The sequence below is a fragment of the Hyaena hyaena genome, unplaced genomic scaffold, assembly GCF_003009895.1.
Source record: "Hyaena hyaena isolate Hyena2069 unplaced genomic scaffold, ASM300989v1 scaffold_219, whole genome shotgun sequence".
Lineage (NCBI taxonomy): Eukaryota > Metazoa > Chordata > Mammalia > Carnivora > Hyaenidae > Hyaena > Hyaena hyaena.
Window position 1 is genome coordinate 1,476,669 of NW_024080850.1, and position 23,696 is coordinate 1,500,364.

Below are 23,696 nucleotides of genomic sequence, written 5' to 3' on the forward strand. Positions count from 1 at the left end.
CTGCCCAGGGACAGGGGGACATTAACACACCTGGCCAAGCACCTGAGATGCTCACATGGGGCTGGAAGGTGCATGGTTTGGTTCCCAGCTGCACATATGACCTTCTGAGCTTCTGGGAGCCACAGAAAATTCAACTCACATTCTGGGGTTGCCAGCTTTTTGTATCAAAGCCAACTCTGACATGCTGAGTAGAAGGCAAAATTCTCCCAGCATAGGGGCCCCTGGCTGGCTCAGTTAAGTGACTGACTCTTGATTTTGGCTCAGGTCATGATCTCGTGGTTTGTGGGTCTGAGCCTACATCAGGCTCGGTGCTGACAGTATAGAGCCTGTTTGGGATTCTCTCTGTTCCTCTCCACCCTCTCTAATAAATAAAACCTTAAAAAAAACTCCTCCGGCTTAGATACAGTTCAGGGCGCATCTGGCTGAGGCCAACTCTGGGCCTGGTCCCCAGAGCTCTCGGGGGCCTGCCCTCTCCCATCATGGCCACTTAAGGGTTTACGGCTGCCTTGGTCTGTTGTTGCCATAAACAGACCCACTGTTCCCTGGGGGGGGGGGGGGGGGACAGTTGTGTCCTCAGTGGTCTCTGTCATCCTCAACTGTTTGGGGACCTGGGCAGGTGACTGCACTGGAGGCTGAGCCCCGGCACCAGAAGACTCCGGAGCAAAAGAGCTTTATTCAGATCCGTGGTCAGTTACAAACTTGGTTTTGATTTTTGGTCACAGGCTCCAGAATGCCATTATTCTGAGTTTACATCAAAATACAAAGGTCAACATTTACAGTTTGGAACCTTAAAAAAACAAAACAAAATCCAAAACAAAGGCTTGGTTTAAAATCGCCATTGAGGGGCGCCTGGGTGGCTTAGTCGGTTAAGCGTCCGACTTTCGCTTAGGTCATGATCTCGCGGTTCGTGGGTTCGAGCCCCGCGTCAGGCTCTGTGCTGACTGCCAGCTCAGAGCCTGGAGCCTGTTTCAGTCTGTGACTCCCTCTCTCTGACCCTCCCCTGCTCATGCTGTCTCTCTCTCTCTCTCCTAGAAATAAATAAAAATTAAAAAAAATTAAAAAATAATAAAATCGCCATTGAGATGTTATCTCTGGTGCGTCCCCTGTAAGATGTGCTTGAGAGCCTGTGGGGATGATTTCCGGCAGAGAACGTGTAACTGTCGTGTAGTTTGAACATTCAAATGTCATCAAAAAGGTAGTGTCTTTACACTTGATTTTATTGAAGATACAAACAATGCCTTTGACCATCTTTGGGTGCAGCACCAGACAATGCCAGACATCCCCTCCGCCCATGGGACACATGAGTGAGCCTGTCCCAGATGAGGCAGTGGCGCTGGGCTGCCACCAAGAATGTGCTGAACGGCTTGGGGGGCAGAAGGGAGTCAGAGGTGAAGCGCTGTCCCACTGGGCATCTGTGCTCCTGGAAGATCTTTGCTCCTACAAGTGGAACTGCAGGCCCAGCCCCAGAATTGCTGGCAACACGTGAAGAATGGCCCTCGCTTTGCCAAATGTGATGGCAAAATCTAGCTTTACAATCAAGAATCAAGAGAACTATCCTCTAACTTTCTCAGGAACCTCTATAGTTTTGGATTCTTCTCTGGAACCAGAGGCTGAGGTGCTGTCCTGTTGTTGGTGGGGACAGGAGACGCATGCCACCTTGCCACCTTGCCTCCTAGGCAGCACTGACTTCCAGACCTCACACAGCCAAACCCAGGACAGTCAGGCTGGAGAAAGGCCTGGAAGGCCATTTCACTGCAGGGCTCGAGGCTGAGGGAAGCAGGGAGGGCTGAGCGGCGGCTGGGTCCGGCAGTGGCCCGTGATACTTATAGGCCTGTTGATGCCACTCCCTTCCTTGTCAAGCCTGGACCACACCCTTCCGGTTTTATCTCCTCCCACGCATGACATGGCTCCATGGCCGCAGGAAAGTTGCCCCCTAGCTTGGAGGTGGCCTCTCATGCTCAAGGGAGAGGCTGTGTGGCCATCTTGCTGGCTTCCCAGAGTCAGCGCCTGGCCGAGGTCAGAGCTGGTGCAGCTTGCTGTGCTCAGTGAGCAGCGTCATGGCCACGGCGTAGAGGAGGTAGCCCAGCACGAGGAGCAGGGCGCAGGGCAGGGGCCCGATGCAGAACAGGGAAGCCATAAAGAAGGCCAGAAGCAGCGAGAGCAGCGTCCGGTAGCTGCCCAGGAAGCGCAGGCTGAGCCTAGGGCCACGGGGACGGCGGGCCGCACACCCTCGGGCCACAGGGCTCAGCAGGCGCCTGTCTGCCAGCACAGGCTCGGTGAGGTGGTAGCGACAAAAGCTGCCGAGGAAGTCGGCGCGGGAACACAGGGCTGTCATCCGGCCTGCAAACTGGGCACAGACAGAAGCACGTGGAGTGGGCACGGGCAGGGCGCACGATCCCCCGGCCTCTCCCTGAGGGTGGCGGGACCTGAAGCGGGGGCGGCCCTCCTTCATGCACTCACCCTGCGGTTAATGGCCGAGGACAGCCGGAAGAGCATGCGGACCAGGCTGGCGATCTCATAGCTCCGGATGGGCTGCAGCTCCGAGTCACCCTGGTACTCAATGTCAAACCTTCGCAGCCCGTTGATGATCTAGGAGCAGCAAAGGAGGCGAGCCCCGGGTGAAAGCTGGGCTTGCGGGCAGCCCTGCAAACACACCTCTGTGATGCCTCGGGGGCGTGGTCTCTGCTGCCTGGGCTGCCGGGCATGGCAGGGGGAGCAGAGCCCTCCGGGGTGTGGCCCTTACCTGGTACCGGCCCAGGGGCGTGAGGATGAGCCCATCCTCCCCCACCACGCAGTCTGGGAGCTGCTTCTTCCCGTTCTCATCTTGAGTTGTCCCCAAGGCAAGTGTGAGCTGGGCGAGCTGAGCCTCACTGAGCTGCGAAGGAGGAAGCCCCATGAGAAGGCCACGCAGCTTCCCGCTACCTGCCTTCATTTCAGGGTGAAGGAGGGACACTGGGCTTCCCCCCGGGACTCTAACGGTGACAGCAAGGGGACCCAGGCATGACATCGCAGGCATGGGCTCTATCTCCCACAGGCTGGGCAGGGGGTGAGAGCCACGGTGCTGAACGCCAGGGAGGGGACAGCTCCCACGGCCGTACTCGGAACATCTGGCACAGGTACTCAAGGGCCTTCTCCAGGTACTCGTCTGTCTTGCGGACACTGTCCTGCCCCATCTCGTCCAGGTCGTTGGCTGGGTAGGAGCCGTTCGTGTCTGTGGAGCAGAAGCCCAGCCACGACAGAAAGGGGCGGCCGGCCGTGCTCTCCCCGCACTGGTCAGAGATGGACTTGGCAGTCTGCTTGGCCTGTGTGATGAGCTGAGCCAGGCGCAAGACCTGTGGGCAACGTGGGCAGGTCAGCCAGCTCGGGTGCCACCTCATGCCTCCCAGCCTCCAACAGACTGGCAGGCGGACCTGGGGGTCCCCAACCCCCCAGGAGGAGGAGGGGGTCTTTCAAGACTAAGACGCGCATATTCTAAATGTGAAAACTTTCTAGTAAGTATTGCCTTTATCATCAGAAAAAAAGTAAACCTCACTGAAGAAAAAAAGAAAGGCTGGGGTACAGCAGCGCCTCCCAACACCCAACCCTCCTCCTTCCATACACCGTGCATGCTCTCCCGTCCCCGCTGTTCCCACGGCTCCAGGACAGCTGTGTGGCCTGCGGGAGCCCCAACTCACCAGTGTCCGGACCTCGGGCCCAAACATCGGCGTGTACTTGCAGTCCTGGCCCTCCAGGCTGTAGACGTGGCTCTTCACCTTGAAGGAAGCATCGGTGATGGCCGGGGGCCACGAGGACAGGAAGCTGCCCGTGAAGGTGGGCGCCGTGAAGAGGCGGTGCTGGCGGTGAGGGATGACGAGTTCTGGCTCCAGGAACAGCTGCTCCCCTGGAAAGTAGGACCCAACTCGGGCGTCAGCAGCCATGGCACTGAACACCCAGTAGCCACTGGCAGTGTTCCTGGTGCCACCGATGCTTCCGACGGGCACAGGGGCCCGGCTCCTACTGCTCCCGGAGACCCCACCAGTCTCAACAGGAAGGCCGACATTCACAAAAGAAAACCAGAGAAGCTAATGCCCGACAAAGCCATCTAAGCCACGACAGGAACCAAGACTGCTTTTTTTTTTTTTTTAATATTTTTATTTATTTCTAGGAGAGAGAGAGAGAGAGAGACAGCGTGAGCAGGGGAGGGTCAGAGAGAGAGGGAGATACAGACTCTGAAATAGGCTCTAGGCTCCGAGCTGGCAGTCAGCACAGAGCCCGACGCAGGGCTCGAGCCCACGAACAGCGAGATCATGACCTAAGCGAAAGTCGGACGCTTAAGCGACTAAGCCACCCAGGCGCCCCCCAAGACTGCTTTTTGATGCCACCAAGAGTCACCAGGGATACAGCTCTGAGCGCTGCTTCCCCTGCCCAGCACGCCTGCAGCCCCCACCCAGCACCCCCGCAGCCCCCGCCCAGCACCCCCGCAGCCCCCGCCCAGCACACTATGCCACAGGGAAGGCAGGGTGCCGTCAGGCTGCTACCAGGCACCAGGAGTCCCCACGCCACCTCTGCCAGCCCATCACAAGCCCATGAGTCACACGTAGGGTCTATGGGCCCCTCTCTAAGTGCTGCTTCCCTCTGGCTAAGGGCTCACCTTTCTGGATCATTTCGGCCAGGTTGGGCTGGGCAAAGACTTTGGCCACACGGAATACCATGAGCGCGTTTTTGGGGCTGACCAGGTCGGTGCGGAGCGCGCGGCTGAGGAAGCCCACGAAGAGCTTGGTGTACATCAGCAGGTTCTCCTGCACGAAGGGCGCCCTGGGGAGGGGGCGGTGCATCAGGGGCCAGACCTCCCCCTGGAGGCAGGGCTACACCAGTCCGTGCCCCCACTTCACTGGCACTCTTCCTTGGGTTCCAGACTCTCCCCCGCCACGACCTCATAGTGGCTGAGGGGCCAGGGGTGGGGGAGGCGGAGGAGGCACAAGGAAGGCAGGGAAGACCTAGGCCTCCTACAGACGACACAATCCTCCACAGACGAGGCCCTTCCCGAGAGGACCGAGGCCTCCGCGGCACAAGCTGGCCCGGGCACCAGAGGGAACACGGGGAAGACAGCTGTGGAGAGGAGGCGCTGGCGGAGGCCGGAGGGTTGGCTGTGAGGAGGGGAAGGGGAGGCGGCGGCGGCTGAGAAGCAGAACGCTAGTAAAGAAGGGTCAGGGGCGTGTGCAAACACACATCTGAGGGAGACAGTAACAGCAAGGGGACGGCACAGAGGAGTCACCAGCCGTTTCTGCGGGAGATCAACCCCAGGGCCCAGGCAACAAAGCACAGTCAAGGAGGGAGCAGCCTGTGTCCTGCGCTGGAAGCAGGCCCCCCTGGGGAGGACAGCGGGCCGGGGCTCACCATCTCTCTGACACACAACGGGCCTGGCAGTCGCTGCTCTGAGCCTGCTTCTCAGGTGCATACCTCCAGGGCTGCAGGTAGCTCAGCCACATCTCCAGGACCTGGTGGGACACACGTGCCCTGAGAGCCTGGAGGCTGGCACTCTGCTGGGCTGGGGCTCTGGGCCAAATCCCTGGGTGGCTGGGGCTTGGCTCCTGGCAGCCAGCTCAGGTGAGCAGGGGGTGACCCTAACTGCAGGGCTTCGGTTCTCCTGAAGGTGCTCCCAGGTTCTCCTCCCACTCGCCACCTGAGAGGGAGCAGGAGGAAACTCCGGACCCCCAACAATGTTTCTTTTTATCTTTAGTTAAAACAATTTTTATTTGCATATAGCTGACACACAGAGTTACATTCGTTTCAGCCCCTATGACATGCTAACCCTTAGCAAGCGTGGAATGCTGGAAGTGGAATGCTGGAATACGTGGAACACAGGAGTGCTTTCCGCACAGCTGAGGGAGCCTGTGCAGCTCGGTGGGGCTGGCAGCGTGGACCCACTGGGTTCCAGGTCAGGGCAGCTTTTCTGTACCTGGGGGATGGCTCTGAAAACTCAAATGAGCAGAACAATGTGACCCACCAGGCCTCTGTGATAACAGCTGATTCCTTCCTGCATCTACCCCATGGGACCTCCCTCATCAGGCAGAGGGCAAAGGCTAAGAAAGCAAGATGGGGCTGACACTCACGGCTCTGAAGGATGCATCCAGGGGCCAGTGGCCAAAGCAGTGCTGCAGGAAGAGGTAGAGTTTCTGCTGGACAAACCTTGGAACGGCGGCCCTGCAGGGGAGGGGAGGGAAGGGGAGGGTCCCCTCATGGGTGAGCCAAGTGGCTCCCATTTCCAAGGGCCAGCTCTGCTGGAATGAACAATGAGCCCCCCCGAAGGTAAGGCCTCCTATTCTGGGCTCCATTTTTCAGATGGAGAAACAAAAGTTCAGAGATTAGAGAATGTCCCAAGGACACACAGCACCCATGTGGCTGATCTACTGTGGCTCCTGGGACTGCCTCTGCTTGCCCCACTTAGCCTAGGAGTCAGGCCACCATCCCAGCCCTTTTGACAGAAGGAGGGGAGGAGCAGAGAGGAAGAAGAGGGGGAGGGTGCACCACAGAGCTTGGTCTCCTGTAACAAATGAGCCACTCTGCAGGGAAAGCGGTCCCAGCCCATCGGCTTTCCCGGGCATTCTGAGGAGGGAGCTCAACATAGAGCTCCCACTCTGCCCACCGCTGGGGATGAGGGGACAAGACAGGGCAACAAGACGGGGCCTCTTTCTGGCCAGCCTGGCTCTTTCTACTGAAGAGGCCAGGCCTGGAAGGAAAGGCTGTGCAGCCAGGCAGCCCCACCCACCTGTGGAGCCAGAGCAGTGGTAGAGAGACAGACTCAGGAGGGGTCAAGGTGATTTCCCACCTGCCCCCCACCCTGCAGAGGCCTCACAGGCTGTCCCCCACACCCGAAGGATAGGTTACTGTTGGCAACGAGTATGTGCAGGAGAAGGCGGTGGCAGCCAGGGACACAGGAGCCCTGTGCACGCCCTGTACCCACCGTTTGAACTCTTCCAGGGGGCTGGTGGCGTGAGAGTGGGCAGAGGGGGAGACCTGCTCAGGCTTCAGGCTGTTGGAAAAGGCGTGCAGATGCTTTAGCAGCAGGCGCACCACCAGCACGTGCTCCTCGGTGGGCGTGAACGACTCCTGAGGTTGAGGGGGAGCAGTATCAGGACCCAGACTGGTCTGGGGTGCGGAACCCCAGCTCTGGCCATGTCCCGCCCAGGGCCACTTCTCCCCGACAGTATGTGGGCCACCCACAGGGCTCTCCCTGGGCCTGGCATGTGCAGGTAGGCCTCGTACGCCAACTCTGAGACCTGCCAAGAGCACACCCGGCGGAGCAGGATGGCTTTGCTAACGGACCTGAGTGCTTCCCCGTGTGGCACCCTCCGTGGTGGACTCGGGTCATCGCTGCCCGGCCAAGTCCTCAGGGGTCCCCCCCACAACTCCTGGCCAGCCAGAGGAGGAACAGCGGTGGAAGCAGGCCAGCATCTCACCCTGGATCCAGACTCAGGGTCTCTTGCCTGCCTCCCAGGTGCGTGGAAGCAGCTCACTAGGCCCCGTGGCTTCCCTTTTCAGATAGAAACACTCCCAAATTCCTTCTCCTGCTGCAACCCTCGCCCTTCCATCCGCTTCCTGTCCTGGACACTGCCAGCCGGGAGCTTGGCGTGGGGTGGCCCTGCCTCTACTGCTAATGGCCCTGTGGTCAGCACAAGACAAGAGCACTTTCAATCTTGCCAGGTGAAATCCTGACTCACAAGGTCCATGTAGGATCTTTAAGACCCGGGCCTGAGAGGAAAGCCTGTCTGCTGGCTCTCCCATGACGGAATACAGGATGGGGTCTCCTGAGTAGTAGAAGACGGCACGGGCAGGACCCACTGCTTCCAGCTCCCAGCCCTGGGGTGCCCAGACACCCTCCTCAACCCCCAGGCCTCTGGGGCCTCCATAACCTTGACAGAGTTTTTGACAGCCTAGTCCAAAAGCTGAGCAATGTTGAGGCTGGCATAAGCCATGCCTCCTGGCACAGCCCGGGCACCCAGCCACGGGCCCGCCACTGCCCACGGCACTGCCTTCTCCGCTCTCCTCGCCATGGCTCTGCCTCCACAGGCCTGGGCAACACACCACGACTCAATATGACTGCCGAAGAAGCTACGCGCCTTCAGGAGGAGATTCTCTTCTGCTTATCTGCATGTTTAAGCGATGAACTTGCATCATTTGAAGAAAAAAGATTTAAGATGTTTTCATAAGAATGGAAAATCAGAGGGTATTGTTGCCAGGCTGTAACTCCCCACCAGCAGCCTCCCCTTCTCATTCCTGGCCCCTCGGCAACCCAGCCACTATCTCCCCAGCGGAGGACAGAGCATCTGCATTGAACCAGAACAGCCCTACCCACCACACAGGCCCTTCTGATCAACTGGAAGCCCCTATCTGCCCTCTGGACAGAAACCAAACCTTTCTTCTGACCCCCCACCCTGGAGAGCCAAATCCCCACAGGAGTCTGGCCACCGCTGCATGTGGCCTCCTCCACCTGCATGCCTTTTAGGGACACTTTCCCAAAACCAGTGACACTTCTCACTGGGCCCAGCCTTTCTCAGCTCAGCAACCCCTCCCCTTGTGGGCAGGGGTGGGGCTCTTATCCCTCCTGCTGCGCACATTTCTCCAGGGACCCTGCTCTTAGCCAAGTGACCCCTTCCCCACAGGCTGGGGTGGTACCCACTTCTGTGCTCAACCCACCCCTGCCAACCCTTCTGGATCATTCTCTTCCCTGTGGCTGCTGCTTCTGAGTGGGAACCCTATGTGTGCTCACCACCCCATTCCAGCAAACATGATTTCTTATCTTGTGCTCAAATATCAGGCCAAATGTTACGTGTTCCCACTGAGGGGGAAGTGGACAGTCCCCTGGTCTCAGAGTACAGATCTAGATATGTGCTTTCTACCCAAACTTCCTGACATTCATCTCATAAATCTGTGAACTACCAAACTCCATCAGCCCTGAAACAGCCTGAAGTCCCAAACTCCACCTACTGACCTCAAGACTTCAAATCCGTCCACATCCGTCATGTCTGCCTAAAGCAGACCGGTATCCATGAAGCTCTGTCTGGCTCTCGCCTGCCTCTGTGGTAGCACACAAGTCCACAAGAGGCCAGGCCCCAGAGTGCTCAAGGACCAACATCCTCTATAGGCTGGGGGGCCAAGCCCTTGTCCTCCCTGCCCCTTGACCTCCCATAGGCTTGGGATTGACAGAACCACACCACCATGAGCCTTGGGGCTTCCCTGGGCTCAGTCAGCTCCTGAGCACCAGGTCTGCAAAGCCAGGTGAGTCAGGCCCTTGCAAAGGCCGCACTGTTTCCGCTCCCTCCAACAAGGGCCAAGCACAGAAGTCACCAACTCTCAAGAGCCTGCAACACTCCACCTGGCTTGGGACTTGGTCAGACAGATCTGGTGGCCCCACACCGCAAACCCAGGCTAGTCTGCCAAACTGAGGGCTATGGCAGGTTAAAGATTGATGCTTGCCACCATCCCCAACACACACTGGCCTCACTCTGTTTGGAACTGGTCTGAATCACCCCAGTTGGCCCCCGGCCGGACCCTCGCTTTACCACTGCACTGCCATGGGCTCCATGGCTCACACCACAGGGCAGGGGTGAAACAAAACAATACGAGAGCGGCCAGTACTTGGTAGGCGTGGAGGGCCTGGAGGCTGGGTTGGGCAGGGCTGTGGAGGGCGCTGGAGACACTGAGTCGGTAGTGCAGAACCTCCAGCTGAGAGACAACAAAACAGAGAAGCCAAGAGGAGGCAGGGAGGGCAGAGGACAGGGCAGGGGACAGGAGGGGAGAGACCGGGGAGGGAACAGCAGGGAGAGAAAGACAAAAGTGAGCCCAGAAGTAAGGAGAGAAAACAAAAAACAAAAACAAAAACAAAAGCACAGTCAGTGACAATCCAAACAATCACAGCCCAGCAGCCTCAGGCCAATGGGACACCACCCTCTCAGCCACCCAGACCGAGCCCTTCCTGGTGGGCTGACCAGAGCTAGGCCCCAGGGTGCTCATCCACCTGCCAGGCAGAGGGACAGACCCCCAAGTCACTTGGGCAGCCTCCTCCATGTCTCTGGGGCCTGAGGGTCTCTCGAGCTTCCTGAGATCAGCCTGACTCACTTTCCTTCCAAAGAGTCCTGCTCTCCCCCAACCCTGAATGCTCTGTGTGCAGCGTGTGCACGCTGGAGCCCACCAGGATCCCAGGAACCCTGCTGAGACACACTGACGGCCACCAAGGCCCTGAAGTCTCCAAGGCTCAGAAAAGAATCTTTTAAGGACCTAATTCCAGGGATGCCTGGGTGGCTCAGTCAGTTAAGCATCTGACATCGGCTCAGGTCATGATCTCACGGTTTGTGGGTTCGAGCGTCGGGCTCTGTGCTGACAGCCAGCTCGGAGCCTGGAGCCTGGAGCGTGTTTCAGATTCTGTGCCTCCCTCTCTCTCCAACCCTCCCCTGTTCATGCTGTCTCTCTGTCACTCTCTCAGAAATAAATAAAACATTAAAAATTAAAAAAAAAAAAAAAAAAAAAGGACCTAGTTCCAGATGGAGACCTCTCTGTTCAGGAAAGAAAAATACGTAATTTATTGGACTTCTATGAATTGTCCCAAGGAGAAATTTATCATGTAGATATATGATGTGATCAGTTCCTAGGTGTCAAAGATCCAGTCAGTGACCCCTTGAGAATGGGGCTGATTCCCAGGGTGGCAGAGAGGCAAGCAAGGTTTAGCTCACCAGGCCTCACACCCTCCATACCCCACATTCCAGAAATTGTTAAAGGTGGCACAAACACTCATGCGTTTGAATTCTGGGAGACCCACCCCTCCTTCCTCACCAGGACTCCCCAACTGCAGACACACAGAGCCCTCCATCAGGCCCAACCGGCCCCAAGAATCTGGCCATGGCCACATACACCCAGAGGCAGCTGGAACCCTGAGGCTGGGACAGCCTGGGCCATGGGGGATGACAGCTGAGCTGGCTTAGCTGTCCACCCCCACCCCACCTCTGTCCTGCCCCCCTGCAGCGACAAGGCCTGCTAAAGCAGTCCCCTTTAGCCAAGCACAACCCCGAGCCGGCCCTGGCATACATCCTGCCCTGTGAGGGCCATGCCTCCCACCGCGTACCATGCTTCACACGGGAGAGGTCAGAATGCATGTGCCAGACCTTGAGGAGACAGGCACAGCCACAGACACTCAGAGCAGGGGCAGGAAGCAGCACAGCAAGGAGGTGTCTGCCCTTCGTGGCCTTCCTCTGGGCCAGACCTGGGTTCAGCGACAGCTCTCAGTGAGGACCCAGGGAGCACATGGTTCTCCTGTTGGGGGCCTCCCCAGCCTGCAGGAACACAGGGCAGGCCCCACAGCGTCCTGGAGGAATATGCGATCTTTACTGACCATCTGGCTCTCTGAAGCCCCACTCAGCAAGCTGGGTTGGAGCAGAGATCCGGGCTCTAGGGAGCGAGCATATACCCTGGACCCAGGCTAGGCACCGAAGCACCATGGGACCTCTCGGAGCTGCATTTCCTGCATCTTAAACATCAGGAAACCAGTGACCCCAAGGCTAGGATTTCCACATGGCACAGCACAGGCCTGGGTAAATGGTAAGGAGCCTCAGATGAAGCAGACCTCCATGGCCGTTTTTCTCCACTTCCCACACACCAGGTTTTCTTAGGTTTTGTTTTCAGCCTCAATAGGAGACAAAGAAAAATAGGAGGAAAAAACCAAACCAAAACAAAAAACCTCTCTGGGTGCCTAGTGGGGGCTTCCCAGTCACTCCCCAAACTACCAGTCATTCTGAGCAGCAATCCCCTGCCCTATGGTCTGGCCAAGAGGAAGAAAATGTGAGGAAGAAGGGGAAGGCCCCCCTGCCCCGGCAGGGACGGCCCACTACTCCTCCCTCGTACAGGGCTCGGCATCCTCACAGGACAGATAGCCTAGAGGACCTCTGTGGCTGGCAGATCTGCTAATGACAGTGAATGTGCTCCCACTGGCTCAGAAAACAGAACAGACAGGAAGGCAATGCAGCAAAGCAGTCTCTGCCTCTGCAAAAGCCACATGCACAGGGGCTGAGTGAGTCCCCAGGCCCTAGGGGGAATCCTGGCCCCTGAACCCCGTGCCGCAGCCAGGAACATGCAGCCAGTCCGCTGTAGAAGCAGCAATGGCAGTGCAGGCACTTAGTAACACAAGACACCCAAGACACAGTCCTGGCTTTCCCTGTTCCATGTGGTGACAAGGACCGAGATTTGGGGCCCTCTGCATAAGAGAGCTGCTGTTGGGGGCTGCTCTCCAAATGGGTACTTGGCAGCGCAGCACGGAAGCAGGGCTCGTGGCGGACACTTTGCTGCAGAAGAACTGCCACTTGCTGGAATCACAGAGGGAAGGTCACAGGCAACCCTCGTGAATTTTAGCCTATAGAGTCTTAGTTTCTTAAGGAATCTCTCAAGAAATCTGTCTGGCACTGACAAAAGCAAAGTCTGAAGAGCAAGCACAGAAGTGCACAGAAGCCACGGATCACACAGTTGGTTACAGGCTCCGGTTCGCGTGTTTCAGGCTGTTTCATGGAGTGCGAACCTAGGTGCCCACCCTGCCTAATAAGAGGCGAGGAGAGCTGCTGTACCCTGATGAATCCAGTGGGCTGCCAGCCCTGGGAAGGTTCCAGGGACACAGCTGCCTCCACGCCTCTGCAAATGAGCATGCTGCCCTGTGAGGGGAGGGAAGGGAAGAAGAGGAGAAGGCAGGCCAGGCCACATGCAGGAGAGTGTTAGACCCCACCCACTGCCGAAATGGCTGCCTGCTGATGCTCTGGAGGAGGTGGAGGGCAGCGTGGGCACCAAGGTGAGCAAGTTGGCTGAGTGCCACCTGAGCAGGAAAGCAGGAAGCGCTGTGATAGCAGAGGGAACAGACCCAGATGTGACCCCCAGAGGCACCCGTGGCTCTCCTGACCCCAGAGCACGAGCACCACAACCTCATTCATTCCGGCTGCCAGGGAGGGGGCTCTGAAAGTAGCATGGGGAAGACCCCAGAGAGGACAGACCTCCAGCCCTTAGGGTGCAAGCCCACCACAGAATGAAACCCACCTGCTGTCCAGCAGCAGAGCAAGGGCTGATGGGGAGTTTCTGCTTCCCACCATTCAGCCCTTGACAACAAGCTGAGATCAAGGACAAGAAGCAGCAGGTGGACCAGCCACACCAGGGCCAGAGCAGATGGGATGAAAAAGCATGGCAACGTACCTTGGCATGAGGGGACTGCATTTTTTGGTACATCTCCAAGGAATAATGATGAAGCCACATTTCAACAAAAACCTGCAAGAGAGCATTAGATGGTCAAATGATTTCCAACTAAGGTATCACGATGATTCAAGGAGTAGTTTTTTTCAACAAACAGTGCTGGGAAAACTGCGTATCTACATGCCAAAGAATAAAGTTACCTCACACCATGTACAATAAATAACTCAGAATGGATGAAAGACATACATGTAAGACCTAAAACTTAAAACTCTTAGAAGAAACTGTGGGCAAAAAGCTTTAGGACATTGGATTGGGCCATGACTTCTTAGCTAGGACTCTAAAAGCATATGCAACAAAATAAAACAGACAAAACGGACTTCATGAACATTTTAAAAAATTCTGTATATCAGAAGACACTATCCACAGAGTGAAAAAGGCCACCCACAGGATGGGGGAAAGTATTTACAAATCGTGTATATGATAAAGGGTGGATATCCAGAAGATAAAGACAACTCCTAAAACTCAATCACAAAAAAATAAAGCTACTCAATTCAAAAATAGGCGAAAGACTTGAATATACATTTCACCATAGATGAACAGATGCTCAACTCATCAACCATGAAGGAGGTGTAAATCAAAACCATAGGGAGACACCACCTCACATCCATTAGGATGGCTATACTAAAAACAGAAAATAACGGACACTGGCAAGGTCATCCACTGCTGATGGGAATGTAAAATGGTGCAGCCGCTGTCGAAAACAGTACAGTGGATCCTTAAAGTATTAAATAGAATTACTGTATGACCCAGAAATTCCCCTTCAGGTATATAACCAAAAGAATTGAAATCAGAGTCTCTAAGAGATACTTGTATATCCACGTAGAAACAATATTCACAATAGCTACAACGTGCAAACAACCCAAGTGGCCACCCAGAGATGAACAGAAACACAGAAAGGGGAATATCCAAATGACAGAACATTATTGAGTCTTGTGGTGCCTGTGTGGCTCAGTCAGGTAAGCGCTGGACTCCTGATTTTGGCTCAGGTCATGATCTCACGAAACATGAGATCGAGCCCCACGTCAGCCTCTGTGCTGAGAATGGGGCCTGCTTAAGACTCTCTCTCCCTCTCTGTCCCTTTGCCCTGCTTGTGCTCATGTGCTCTCTCTCGAACATAAAATAAACAAACAAAACCAAACAACAAAAACGCTATTGGGGCAGGGGTTTAATATCCAAATGATGGTGATCACAAGAAACATCTCCAGCAACATAGGAATAGGTTGGAGATGTCAAAGGTGGGGAAAGCTTTTACACGGATCCATTGGAAATGGAGCAGTGCTCACATTACCATGAGAAAGACAAAACGCTACAGACAGGGGACCCTGGGATGAGAAGCACTACCGATGACATAGAGGTTAGACAGATAGGCACATTTCTTCTAGTCTCTGTTCCTACATCCCACAGCAGGAAAACACTAACAATTCAGAACCACTCTCAGGATGAGGACAGTTTTAGGGCCCCGGGGGCTGGAAGGTGGGCAGGCAGTTTACTTTGAAACAGAAGATGAGGAGAGCCTCCTCGCCCTCACCTGGAGCAGAGTTTCTGACCTCCAGATCTCATGGGAGGCAGGGTCTGCGTTCACAGACGTCTGATGAGAGATGTGTCGCTTCAGGAGGCTGGTGTGGTGGAGGCCATAGGAAGCAAAGGGCATGGCTGGTGTCCTGAGGGAGACACAGAAAAAGGCCTTCGTTAGGGGCTCCTGCTGGTACAACCAGGGGCAACTAAACAGCAACATCGCTGGCAACAGTAACCATTACCACCTGCTGAATCCTAGGAGGACCTCCCAAATCCATATGGATACACACAATCACTGGACAGGGAAGAAAAGTCTTTCCTACCACGGAATGCCCATTGATAACTATAAGGGATAAAAGCAGACAACTATCATCCGGGAACCATCCAATTAATAACTGATTTGGCTGACGATCGTCAAGGGACACAAACACCACTGATAATTACACAGTCTTAGTAGATCTTCCCAACATATCCCTCTTGTTAATTAATTTAGGCACAAAGGAGCCACTTAATTTTATGGTAGGAAAACCTGGACAACACCCCCTGGCCTAGTGATCAAGACAATGTTGCAAGCACACAGACTCCATAGGCCGGCCGCCGGGCCTAATTACTCGGGAACACCAGAGATATGGCATTTTGCACACCTCCAGGCCGCACGATTCAAAGATGTTGAGGTCAGGAAAGGGGGAAGACTGAGGGAGTGTTCCAGGCTGTAGGGGGACCAGAGGCAACCGCATGCAGAGAGTGACCCTCCACTGGATCCCAGCCAGGTAGCAGACATTAGTGGGGTAGACAGTGCAGCCTGAATGGGGTCTGAGGATTAGATGGCAGCCTGGTAGCAATACTAATTCCCTGATTTGGATAAAAGTGCAGGAGGCTGCGTAGGAGAATGTGCTGGCTTCGAGGAAATATACTCCAAGACATTTAGCAATAACAAGCATTGTATTTATAACTTACTCAAATGGCCCAGAAAAAACATATACAAATAAAGAATGAAATGATTCAGAAATGTAGATGAAGGACCTATGAAAGTTTTTTGTTATTCATGGCAAGTTTTCTTTTTTGGATTTTATTTTATTTTATTTTTACAAATAGTTTATCATGGCAAGTTTTCTAGAAGTCTGAAATTCTGTTAAAACAAGCCAACAAAATCAGGCCCAGAGAACAACTCGGCAGCTGAAACCGGCTCCGAGAGGGTGTGAATGTGACCAGCCCTGGTCCTTCTGAGCCGCAGCATTACCGATGCCTGGGCAGCCTCTCCCCACTTCCATGCCCCCATCTCCTCCTTTCAATCCCCCTTCCTTGGGGGTACCTGTGCACATATGTGAGTTCCGGGTCACGGCATGGCACATGCCAGCAGACAAGGGTAGGCCTGAGCCTGCCTCCCAGAGAAGGTGCAGCAGCAACACTGAGGAGGGTGAGGAGCACAGGTGGCAGCTCCCAAGTCCGGATCGTCTCCTGGGGAGCCTCCTCCTGGGGAGGCCACTGGCTAAATACCTCCGAAGGCCTCAGTTCACCCTCAGGTTGAGGCTGGCTATACATTCTCCCTTCCTGCAAGGTCCAGCCACACCCCAGCCTTGGACTGGCATAAAAGGCCCTTTGCCCCAGGGCCTCTGGCTCAGGCCAAGACGTGGTGCTGCAGCCTACAGATTCTTCCTGTTCTCATTCCTCCGCATGTCAGCCCTGCTGTGGCCTGCCCACAGGCTCTTTCTCTCCAGCACCAACTGCCCAGTGCCATTGATCAGCTCTGGAAACACAGCTTTGAGCCTCCTGCCACCGCTTTGGTGTAGGGCTTGGATACACGTGTGGGGAGGGCTGCTGCGGGCAGAACACAGCTCGCTCCCAAACCAAGGCCAGATCTTGTCCTTGTGGTCACAGGACCTCATCACTGAAAACCCAGACAGAGACGTCCTCCTTACCCCTGCCCTCCAGTCTGTGCTAGGGCGTCTGGAGTTGGGGATCTCGGGTATTAAAAAAGTTGGGGCACCGTGAACAAAGAGTAGCACTACTGTCCCTATGAGCAATGCCCATTGACCAGGCCACTCCCTCGTGGAAGAACAAGGTCTTAAAGGCTAGCTGCAGGAATGGGCCACCTGAGGCCAAGAGCCAGGGCAGCCAGAGAGCCTTACCTGGGAGCGGGTGAGGGGCTGGGCCCCCCAGGACTGGAGGAGAGCGGGGGGAGCACACTGCCTTCTGTGGGCAGGAACCACGACAGGTATCTGTCCACGAGGATGAAATAGGCACAGTCTGAAGTTCGGATATGTATGGTCCCAGGGAGTGGCTGGAAAAGCAAATCTGCATTGGTGTGTAGCTCTGGGTGCCACCCCTGGCTGCTGACCCCAGCAACTGCAGGGCTCAAGTCACTGCACACAAGCCCTGGGACATGGCTCATCTCCCAGGGGCCTGACCACAAGCACCCTGGGCAGTGCCAGGAGCAAAGTTCCCACCACAGGGGGCCTGACTAGACCCCACAGTCCTTTTTGCCACATGGGAAGATGGCGTGCAGCAAACTTCCTGGGCACCTCTGCCCTGGGCCCACGCCCAGTAAACTTCCGGTGGGAAGCCTTTCCAGCTACCACTGGAAGTGTCCAGGTCACCTCACATTGCCTGTCAAGTCTGCCCACCAGCCTGTCATCCTCACTAAGTGAGAATGGCCTGAAGGGCAAAGGCTGGAGGAGGATGCAAAGGAGGAGCTGGAGAACGAGGAGGGAAAGGAAACATGGAAGATAAAGAAAAGTCCTAGGCCACAGGCCCCACCCTCACGGAGTCTTTGGTAAAAAGCCGCTCAGGGGAATCCCTTTTGTACCTTTTGAGTGATGAGGCTCAAAGCAAAGAAGAACATGTAGTATTCAAACGGATCTGATGGCAGCGTCAAGGGGCAAACGGGCAGGGATGTCATGCCACCCCCAGCATTGTGTTTTGGCCACCCATGGCCTCCCCACCCCTGGGGGGCTGACAAAGGATACTTAGTGCCAGGTTCAGGCCGAGGCCCCCTGTCGGGGGGAACTGGACCTTGTTGTGGTACAGAGGGCTGTCAGGGAGCACGCGCTCCTGGATGGATGCCTTCACGGGGCCCTGTGGAGAGAGCGCACTGGGCTTGTGGACAGGCTCTGGCAGGGTGCCCTGTGCAGTGCAGCCTCTGGGAGGGGTGCAGTGGAGACGGCAGGCACTCGGACCCTGCCTGGAGGAGCAGTGCTGTCCACTGGGTAGTACCGGAGCAAGAGAGCCTCTGCTCAGAATTGCTCACACCATCCTCAGGAACACCCGCGAACAGCAAGGGCAGCAGCTGCTTGAATTTCTGAACCTCGTCAAGCACTTGATGTTCTCCATCTTCTTTGCTTCTTATACCCACTGAACAAGTCACCCCTTAATTTGCCCCTTTGACTGGAGACTCAGAAAAAGAGCAACTGGTCACATGGCCCTGCCGCCATTCAGCCAGGAACAAACCAGGAGTATGGTGCCTTCTCCACGGGTAGAGTTTGGAATGACCTTTAAGAAAAGTAACCACTGAAGTTCTATGTGTGATGCCCCCTGGGCCCTGAACAGACAGCATGGCATTGTGCCCAGCCCCTCAAGCCCTGCCTACCCCCGCTGCAGCCACAGCCGCTGTGCAGGGAGCTCTGCCCGAGCACAGCTCTCACCCCATGGCTTACTTACAGGCAGGTAGGAAACCGGAAAGTCAAACTTATAATCTTCGGCCTGGAGTTTATACACCAACTTCATCATTGGGCCACTGAACATGAAATTAAACCAACAAAAACAAGACAATGAACTACAAACCATCTTGCTTTGATTGCTTCTGCGTTTTAAGAAATACAGTGCTTTAAGAGTGGGATCACCACGAGGAAACATCCGGCCCCTCCCAGGTGATAAACCTACCTACCCGGGGTCTAGAAACTCCATTGCGATGCTGTACTCCACAGGGCTCACCCGCCCCTGTAAGCAGCGGAGGTTCCAGCCAACGAGGACACCATCCAGGCTGCCGAAAATGCTCTCTACCAGCCACGGGAAGATGGCGTGCAGCTCCTGAAATGGTGTGCGTTGGGAGGCTGTGGGCAAGCTTGCTGAGGACCAGTGCCCACAGCCGGGCTCCAGGCCACGTGACCCTCCCACCCAGTCCAGCCCCATGCCACAACCTGCCCACCTTGTTCACGGAGTGTGTACACCTGAACTGGAAATTACAGTAACTGATGACCCGTGGTGCCTACCCTGTGATCATCAGTCCAGGCTGGCTGCCTGGGCTTATACTTAACTATTTGATAATTCTGGGTGTGACTTAAATATGGCTTTTCAGTATTTTCATCAGCGTTTCTCAATCTTTTTGAGCTGGACATTTCCTCGTTGGGGTGGGGATTGTCCTGTGCATTTGGGGATAGTTACCAGCATACCTGGCCTCTACCCACTTGATGCCAGTGGCACCCTCCCCTGTGTGACAACCAAAAACATCTCCGGACACTGCCAAGTATTCCATGCAGGACAGAAGCACCTGTGGCTGAGAACCCCTGGACTACATGTTGACATGTTTAAATGAGTCCATAAATGCTACAGAAACAATACTGGGTCAGGCCTCCATCCAGGGCAGTGCTCAGAGGTGGGAATCAGGGGCTATACGAATGTTTTTCAGGGGCGCCTGGTGGCTCAGTCGGCTAAGCATCCAGCTCTTGATTTCCACTCAGGTCATGATCTCATGGTTCATGGGATCAAGCCCCACGCAGGGCTCTACCTTCACAGCACAGGGTCTGCTTGAGATTCTCTCTTTCAGTCTCTTTCTCTCAAAATAAATAAACTTAAAATAAAAAAGAAATAAAGAAAAAAAAAGAATGTATTTCAAAGAGTGTATGAGACATGCCCCAAAGAGATGGTAGCAGAGCTGTACCTTTGCTGGAAAATCTTCGATGACTTTAACCAAGTCTTGGCACCGCTGTGCAAAGGGCCTATTTATAGAGTCAGCTTTCAGGCTAGCCTAGAAGAAAGAAGAAACCAAAAGAAACATCACAAAAGAGACTGCACATCTGCATGACTGAAGTGACTTCCACACAATCCATTAAGTAGAGGGTCAGCTCCAGCGTCAGCCCTGCAACCAGAAGAGGACCCTTAAGTGTAGGGCATCCCTCACAGACCACAGGGTATTCACTGAGCGTATACGCACAAACTGGAAATTTCCATATAACGCCCTGTGATGACACCACTGTGATCATCAGTGAGGATGCCAGCAAAATGAGGGTGACAGAAGCCCTCTTAACCAAGCTACTCTTTATTCCGTAGATAACGAACCAACTAAATTCATTATTAAGAAACAAGGCAGGCAGGCAGGCGAGAAAGGACAGATCGCTTTAACCAAATGTTGACACTAATCAGGAAGGCAATGGACAGGCTGGGAAACATTCAGGACAAGAATGAAGGAAATCTACCCAAGGTCATGGGGTGTGGATTAAGATCGGGAGAGAATGCCAGAATTTGAACCAAGAGGGCTTTGCCCAAGGATATCTAAGGCCTTAGCCACCTCTAAATGAGGATGGTGTCTCACAGAGGTAGAGACCTGGGCTGCTGCGGCCATGCCCGGTGGGAAGGTTAGCAGCATGCCTGGTCTCTACCCACTCGATGCCAGTAGCACAGCATCCGCTGGCTCTACATGGTGCACCAAGGAAGGAGGTCCTTCTGAATAGACGTTTACAAAAAGTTATCTTCTGGGAGCTGAAATTAGGAATCCTCACCACAGATATCTGCCTCACACCTAACTTCTCAGTGTCATGTTTAATACTTGGAGTGCAGTCCTGGTTGCCCCCAGCATAGCAGGGTCCCTGTCCCTCCATTTTCCAGGGATGACAGTTATGATTATTAGAATATCCAATAAATGTCTAAAGGTTTACAGGATATGAAAATGCTGATGTATACCCTTTCACATGTTCCTCCCCAGACCTCAGGAAGTAGTGAAAATGGCATTTGAATCCGTTTATTTTGTAGGTAAGAAGCTCCTCTTGTAGACGAGAAAAACAGGGCTCAAAGGTTGAGTAAACCCAAGGTCTTGCACCATTAGGAGGCAGAGCCAAGTCTAGGGACTCTAATCCCAAGTCCAATGTTCTTTTCCTCATATGCCCCTCAGAAAACCACCAGTGGGAAGTTCAAGTCAGTGGCTAGGACTCTCAAGTCCCTCAGCTGTAGAACCATCATTACACTGACACTCACACGGGCAACTGACACTTACCAGGAGGAAGCTGGGCTGCTGCAGGTGAGGGAACGCCATGGCAGTCTCCTGGGGGAAGTTGAAAATGGCTGTCTTAGGAAACCACTGTGAAAAAACCAAGGCAAAATCTCAACATCTGCCACACAACACTATACTACAGCACAGGCTGTGCTGCCAGGTTTCACGGTTTACAAAAACGCTGTTCTGATGCAGTCCATGGTGGCCAGCTTTGGAGCCAAGTTTGTAGTGAGGAATCCATAGTAACGCTTGTAACAGCACTTGCTATGTGCCACGCCTGGTTCTAAAGACCCTCCGTGTATGTCCTCGTTTAATACTCAGTGGTGGGCAGAATTTTAAAAATAGCCCTTCAAGATTCCTATTCCTGGGTATTCGATCAAATGCTCATAGGTACTGTGAAGGAATTGTGCAGATATGATTGAAGTCTCAAGAGGGCAGACCATACGATAGAGCAGTTTCGACTGCCAGCCAGTAAGGAAATGGGAACCTTAGTTCTACAGCCCAAAGGAAGTGGATTCTGCCAGCAACTTGAAGAAGCTTGGAAACATTTTTCCTGAGAGCCTCTAGGTAACAGCAAAGCCAACCAACACCTTGATTTCAGTCTGGTGATATCCTAAGCCTGAGAACCCAGCCAAGCCCTCCTGGACTTGGCTATAGAATTATGAGATAATATATGGATGCGGTTTTAAGCTGCTACATTTGTTAAGCAAGAACAGACTACATCCTCACAACAATCTTGCGGGGCCAATACAGAGAAAGAAGTGGTAGTAAAAAGGAGGTAACTCACCTGCCCTCACTCAGCTGGTAAATGGCAGAGCCAAGACTCTAATATACAGACCTCCTAACACAATTCCCACAGAGACAGGAGGGCGAATCTCCTGAATGTCACCTGTGCTCTATGAGAACGAATGGAGGGGAAGAGCACGCTGAAGAAGCTTTCGAACGAGCCATCAGAAAATCAGGATCAACTCTTTTTAGATTTCTCTCTCTCTGACCACCCAGGTCAGAAACTGAAAATATCCAGACTTGAACAGAAAGGGAGCCTGCCGTGTCCCATGGATGATGGCTTTCCTGGCACAGCTGCACCCACAGCAAGAGCAAGGGTGCTGAGGTGGCAAACAAAAGTGTATGTGGATGGAGAAAGACTTGATGCCAGGAGGCAGTGGAGTTGAGGGGAGATGTGCATTTCTGCTTCTTAGCAATATGAACATCTCCCAGGTTTTCAATTCTTAACGATATTAGCTATCAAATTCAGGTGTGTGTGTGTGTGTGTGTTTTAATGTTTATTTCGAGGGAGAATCCCAAGCAGCCTCTGCATTCGAACCTGTGAACTGCAAGATCATGATCGGAGCTGAGATCGAGAGTGGTCACTCAATCAAGCCCAACCGAGCCACCCAGGCACCCCTATCAAATTCAGTTTTAAGGAAAACTTAAAACACGTTGCTCCTGAACCAAGTGGCCAAGAAAACACACTAAGTAAGCTGACCAAAGCCAAATAATCAAACCAGTATAAAATGTGGCCTATTTGCAAAGGACAGAGCTTCTAGATGATGAGGTGGTAGCACCTCCTTCTTAGAGGAAGCCTGCACAGGCAACAACTGAAGAACGGGGGCCCAGAAGCGCCAAAACGAGGAGTATTTCCAAGAAGGGGCAGTGTCTCGTGTGTCCTGTTCTCTAATCCTGCCACAGCCAGGCCCCTCCATCACATCCTTGTCCGCTGTGTGCCAAGTGTTCCCTTCATCCGCCACTTTACACCCACTTTCTTCAATGGCTGCTTCGGAACTTGCTGGGGTGTCTCCTCACAGTGGCAACGCCCATCATTCCAAGCAAATCGCACTACTGCCAAGGCCTCCCTCTGGTTGCGCCCTGATAAGCAGAGTATGCGCCCAGTTGTTGCTCAGAACTCTCCTGTGAAGTGAGCATCGGTATCTCCATATTACAGAAGAAACTGAGGCTCAGAAAGGTCGCTCCACACAGGAAGACTCAGGCGAGAATCCACACCCGGCTCTTCCTCCCACACAGCTTGTTGAGCCCAAGGGTCAACTTTAACTCGAATATCTCCTTCCGCCGGCTCGTCAACGAACGTTAACCGAGCACCCACCAGGACGGAGTGTGCGAGGCGTGCGAGAAGGTGGCATGAGAGCGCAGTCCGGGAAGATGGCATGAGCGCGCAGCCGGGCCCTTGGCTCCCCAGCCTGCCCGCCCGGCCGGGGGTCAGAGACACAGACACCCGGCCTGAGGCCTGGGGCTCCGGTAGGAACGGAAATGACTTAGGCGGAGGCTCGGGGGGGCGGGGGGCGGGACGCGGGGGCGTCCCGCACGCGGCCCCAACCACTCACCTGTAGGACCCATAAGGTCGCCCGCCTAAGGAACGGAGACCGCCATTCGGCTATCCGGCGCTGAAATGTCGTCATCAAACTGCGCTTGGCGTCACGCCTCCCCTAGCCTGGCGGGAAACGCACCGCTACCCCTGTGGGCAGCTACCTCAAAGGGCGCGTGCGCAAAGTGAAGGCCGGCCGGGTTTATGGGTTACACCCCCGAGGCGCGTGCGCAGAGGGGGAAGCTGCGTCCCTCAGCCCTGAGTTCCGTGTGCCCTGTAAGGAGCGCGCGTGCGCTTGCGAAAGAGAAACCGTTTATTAAGGTTCTGGAGGCGCGCCCTCTAATGGGGAACTGGCGCGGGGAAATAATACACTGTGCATTGACGACTTCTTACGATGGGCTT

General features: G+C 54.5%; 1 protein-coding gene across 4 annotated transcripts; it reads right to left on the minus strand.

Moving 5' to 3' along the window:
- Positions 1-1,196: 1,196 nt before the first annotated feature.
- Positions 1,197-23,536, minus strand: SMPD4 (sphingomyelin phosphodiesterase 4). Of its 4 annotated transcripts, none has more exons than XM_039242842.1 (20): positions 23,314-23,536; positions 20,978-21,061; positions 19,649-19,735; positions 18,656-18,798; positions 18,430-18,505; positions 17,739-17,847; positions 17,579-17,631; positions 16,902-17,053; positions 14,786-14,918; positions 13,201-13,272; positions 9,619-9,705; positions 6,944-7,089; positions 6,093-6,183; positions 5,377-5,477; positions 4,631-4,794; positions 3,675-3,880; positions 3,099-3,332; positions 2,744-2,875; positions 2,461-2,589; positions 1,197-2,347 (listed from the first exon to the last, which is right to left on the minus strand). In XM_039242842.1, exons 1-20 carry the CDS (start codon positions 23,386-23,388, stop codon positions 2,018-2,020), a joined length of 2,604 nt encoding a protein of 867 aa, XP_039098773.1. In that variant the 5' UTR covers positions 23,389-23,536; the 3' UTR covers positions 1,197-2,017. The 4 variants fall into 4 exon arrangements, with proteins under 4 accessions (XP_039098773.1, XP_039098774.1, XP_039098775.1 ...); XM_039242843.1 differs by lacking the exon at positions 23,314-23,536 and adding an exon at positions 23,076-23,215; XM_039242844.1 differs by lacking the exon at positions 9,619-9,705.
- Between the last annotated feature and the right edge of the window lie 160 nt (positions 23,537-23,696).